At 68.2% G+C, this 4,618-nt stretch overlaps 1 gene segment (V, D, J or C); it reads left to right on the top strand.

Moving 5' to 3' along the window:
- Positions 1-39: 39 nt before the first annotated feature.
- On the top strand, positions 40-4,612 carry LOC114890797. The segment is given in 3 exon segments: positions 40-1,406; positions 1,708-2,031; positions 2,220-4,612. Coding segments are annotated over 3 exon segments (1,134 nt in total).
- The last annotated feature ends 6 nt before the right edge of the window (positions 4,613-4,618 follow it).

The raw sequence follows: 4,618 nt of genomic DNA, 5'->3' as shown, positions 1-4,618 counted from the left end.
TGAATGTGGTCAGGTCACAACGTGAGGGGCACTGTGAGAGGGAGAGCCCACAGGCCAGCTCCAGGCTCACCTGGCCCAGCAGACCCGCTGACCGTGAGCTCGCCGTGGAGCCTCACGCGGGCACACGTTCCCAAGGCAGCCAGGAGTATGGAACTGAGCCCCGAGACCCTCACAGAAGCAGGGTGCCACCCACAGGGCCGGGAAGCCGTGGCAGCCGGCGAAAGCCGACCTCACCCCCAGTTCCACCTGGCTCCAGGCTCTCTGAGTGCTGGGGGCCTGGCTGGGGCCCAGGGTCACACCTCACCCTGTCTGCCACCCTGGGAAGCGTGTCCTCGCTCTGAGAAGGGCAGAAACCACTGGAGGTGTGCTGGTCACACAGAGAATGGCAGCCCCCTCGCCGGCCCTCTGGAGTGCTAGTGAAGCTCCAAGCAGAGGACAGCGGCCGCAACCCGCTATGGCATCTCCGTGGGGGCCCTGCCCAGCTCATTGGTCAAGACGCTCACACCCCAGGGCAGAATCTGCTCCCGCCGTGCGTGTCCCCCAGGCTCAGGGTGGCCTGGTTGGGCACACAGGGCGTGGGGAATCAGGAGATAGTTCAGTCCTCCAGATGAGAAGGTCACCGCGGCAGGGCTGTGCACATCCACAACCCTCCCAGCGTGTGTCAGCCCTCAGCCCCAGCCGTGATTCCTGCAGCCGGACCATCCACCTGGCAGCCTTGGTGGGTAGAGGGCGGAGCTTCAAGAGGACAGGCTGGGCCCTCCTGTTCTGGGGCCGGACTGCCCTCCCATGGAAGATGACCTACCTGGGGCCTAAGGTGTGCTGACCGCACGAGCCAAGCCCTCCGAAAAGGGAGGGCCCCCTGACCCAGACGCTGCCCGGCTCTCGCACGGCCCACAGGCCAGATGCGGCCCAAAGCCTGATCTTTACAGCCTAGGACTGGCCTTTCCAGTTCTAGAGGGATGGACCAGGAGGAGGAGGGCAAGAGGACATACAGAAACCCCGTGCAGCTGCAAAGCCTAAAGATATTTGCTCTCTGGCCCTTGACAGAAAAGTTGGCTGACCCCTGGGCTGTCGCAATTTATGGCCCAATAACTTACTGGTCACCATCACCCTAAACTGTCGAGGTGGCTGTCTTGGGGACGGTCCTTGAGCACTGAGCACAGGTACTCGTGACCAGCAGCAGACAGCCAGGGTCCCACCAGAGCCTGGAGGTGTACTCGGGGAGGGCTGATGGAGACAACCCCCAGAGGGCGGGAAGGGGGCCGGCAGTGCGGGCAGGCCACAGCACCAGCCGTCTGTGGAGCTAGGAGGAGACCCTGACTCACCCCATTCCCCCACAGTGCTGTCCACCAGTCGCACCCAGACAGAAGCCCGGATGCCAGAAAATCCAAAGGACCCCTGCAGAGGTCAGTCCCTGGGGCAACCAAGTGCGGGGGGGGGGGGGGGGGGAGAAGGGTGGAGAACTTTCAGCGGCCGAGAGAGCCTGCCTGCAAGCGAGACCCCAGCCCGGCTGTGGGCAACGGGAGGTCACCGGCCCACTGCCCTTCTGAAAGCAGCAAGGGCCGGTGGCTCTGGGGAGAGGGCAGGCCTGGGGCTGGGCGGTGACTAAAGACACCAGGAGCCGCTGGCCACCCCTCGACCCCGATCGCATCCACTGCGCCAGGGACCATCACGCACCCTCGCCAACCTGTCCCTGTCCCCCTGCAGAGTGCCGGAACCACACCCAGCCCCCCAGGGTCTACCTGCTGCGCCCTCCCCTGCAGGGCCTGTGGCTCCAGGCTCAGGCCAACTTCACCTGCCTGGCGGTGGGAGGCGACCTGCAGGCGGCCCGCTTGTCCTGGGAGGTGGCTGGGCAGCCCCAGAGCGGGCACACGGAGAAGGAGCCCAAAGAGCACACCAACGGGTCCTGGAGCCGGAGCAGCCACCTGGCCCTGTCCAGGGCCTTGTGGGTCAATGGGACGCCCGTCACCTGCACGCTGAGTGGCCCTGGCCTGCAGTCCCCGGTGACTCTGGTGGCACAGAAAGAACACGGTGAGGGCAGCTCCCAGGCCGGGGAGACAGGGCAGCCGCGGGCCCCCTGCGCCCCACACCACAGCTGGCAGCGCCCCTGGCCACCTCCTTCCACCAGGGGACCCCGGGGGGTGGGACCCATCGTCCCCTGGCCGCCTGGCTTCTCCCGATGCCCCCGGCCCAAAGCGTGACCGGGCTTCTCGCTACAGAGGCCTTGGCGCCCAGCAAGCCTGCCGTCCGCGTCCTGACGACGCCCAGTCCACTGCCCGCTGCCGAGGCAGCCACCTGGCTCCTGTGCGAGGTGTCCCACTTCTCACCGCTGGGCGTCCTCCTCGCCTGGCTGGAGGGGCAGCACGAGGTGGACCCTTCTTGGTCCGCCACGGCGCGCCCCGCAGCCCAGCCTGGGAACTCCTCGTTCCGCACCTGGAGCGTCCTGCGCATCCCCGCCTTCCCGGGCCGTGCGGCTGCCACCTACACCTGTGTGGTCAGGCACGAGGCCTCCCGGACGCTGCTCAGCGCCAGCTTGAACCTGGACACTGGTGGTGAGTCACGCGGGTTGGGGGCTTCCATCCGAGCCGGTGGCAGACGCTGGGCCGGGGGCGGAGGGGCAGCCCCGGAGGAGCCGGGCAGCGGGGACCAGGCTGCTGCGCGTCTGGAGTGCACGCCTCCCTGCCTTGGGGGCTCTGGGTGCCCTGGAAGCTGCCCCATCGGGCCCGGCCCTGTGTCCACTCACCATGTGCTGGCCCACGAAGGGTGGGAGGTGGGCGCCCCCACCCCAGTCCCTGAGGAGCAGCCATCTCCCTCCAAGGTGCACCCGCCTCTGGGTGCAGAGCAGGGCCTCCCCTGGGCTGGGTGTGAGGGTGATCACCCCAGACAGAGGCCCCCCTGGGGGCATCCAAGCCTCCCCATCCCCCAAGACCTCCGCCCATCCGGAAGCACGGTCAGCACCTGGGAAGCCAGATATGCCCGGAAGCGGGGGCTGGGTTAGGGCACCCAAGGGAGTCAGACCGGCACACACCCACGGCAGGCCCTGACCACACGCCACTCAGAGGGGAAGAGTGGACAGACAGTGCCAGAGAAGAGGCTGTGGTGGGGGCCCAGGGCTCACCCTCCCCTCTGGGGCATCCTGCCAGGCCCCCACTGCCGCCCCGTCAGAGGGCAGCACCCAGACCGGTGCCCCCTCCCTACCCAGCCCAGCCCCATGGGACAGTGGTGGGCACCCTGGGCCAGGCAGGCAGCAGCACACACAGCCCAGCAGGAGCTGTAGCAGGGGGCCCAGGCCCCAGGCCACCCGACGGGAGCCAGGCAGAGGAAGGTGTCGGCAGCTGGGGGGCCCGAGTCGGCAAGGCGAGGGGGACAGGAAGGCTCCTGCTCTACTGGGGCCGGGCACCTTGCCTACGGCCCTGGCCCTCGCCATGGGCACCCCTCGGAGTGGAGGAGACGCCCGGACAGCAGCCCTCACACAGACGGGCCTGGCAGCAGTGCCCCCGCTGGCCCTGCAGGGTCCCCCGGAGAGCGGCTGCACCCCGGGCCCGCCTACCTGTGCCCCAGCAGGTGTCCTCCTGAAGTGCCCGCCTGGGGCACAGCCCGATTCACAGCACTGCCCCTCCCCATCCAGGTGCCGTCTGTGCTGGGCCACCTGTCACGGCTCACGCCCCTCGGGCCTGTCTGTTCCTGGGTCACTGAAATGGCCTCCTGCCCCTGCCCCTCTCTCTTCCCCTGGGCAGACGGGCCCCCAGGCACAGCGCAGGCTCTCCGTGGTCTCATGCCCCAGGAGACCCTGGACTGGCCACCTTCAGAGCCTTGACCCACACCTCCCACAGGGGCCAGAAATATGTCCACCCCCCAGGGCCACACACTCTGGAGACAGGGTGGACAGCAGAGGCGGCAGGAGGCCTGGCCAGTCCGCAGGGCCCCGTGGGAGTGAGGGGAAGAAAGGCCTCGTCCAGGAGGCCGCGGCCTGCACCATCCCACCCCGGGTCTGAGCCGGCAGGCAGCTGGGCCTTCCCTGCCCCGACCCCTCCTCCCGACCAGTGGAGGGCAGCCAGGACGGCTCCCTGCTTAAGGCAGCCTCGGCCGCCCTCTCCTCAGCCCCTGCACAGCCTGGCTTGCAGCCTCTCTCTTCGCTGGGCCAGCTGCATGCCCCCCGAGTTGTGGCTTGCTGCCTCGACGGGTCCTGCTGCTTTCCTCCAAGGACCGCCAGGGTCCCCCCGGTCCTCCATCCGTAGGCCACGCCATCCCCCTCCGCTCTAGGGTCAGCCCACCACCGTCCGCCTCTTCCCAAAGGAGGGGAGACTTGCAGCGTGCTCAGCATAGGCCAGCACCTGTGGTCCTCGTTATTGTTACAAAACAGCAGCTGGAACGCTGCCTCCCATGGGGTGCCTCGCCTCTCCCTCCTGGCCTGCTCTGCGGCCCCAGCACTCCTCAGCCATGCGTCCCATCCCCCAAAGTGAAGCCAAGGGACCTCGGCCCTCTGCCACCCTCGCAGCCAGGCAGCCCCCCAACTCCTGAATACCTCGAGTCCTCACGCCTCTCTCTGTTGACCCCACCCCAGACCTGCACGCTCCCTGCTGGTCTCGCTGCCAGCGTCGCCCCCTCCGCAGCCCAT

Source organism: Monodon monoceros, unplaced genomic scaffold (assembly GCF_005190385.1).
Source record: "Monodon monoceros isolate NGI ecotype Baffin Bay Population unplaced genomic scaffold, NGI_Narwhal_1 Contig6503_ctg1, whole genome shotgun sequence".
Taxonomy (NCBI): Eukaryota; Metazoa; Chordata; class Mammalia; order Artiodactyla; family Monodontidae; genus Monodon; species Monodon monoceros.
This window is presented reverse-complemented; position numbering and strand designations above follow the sequence as displayed.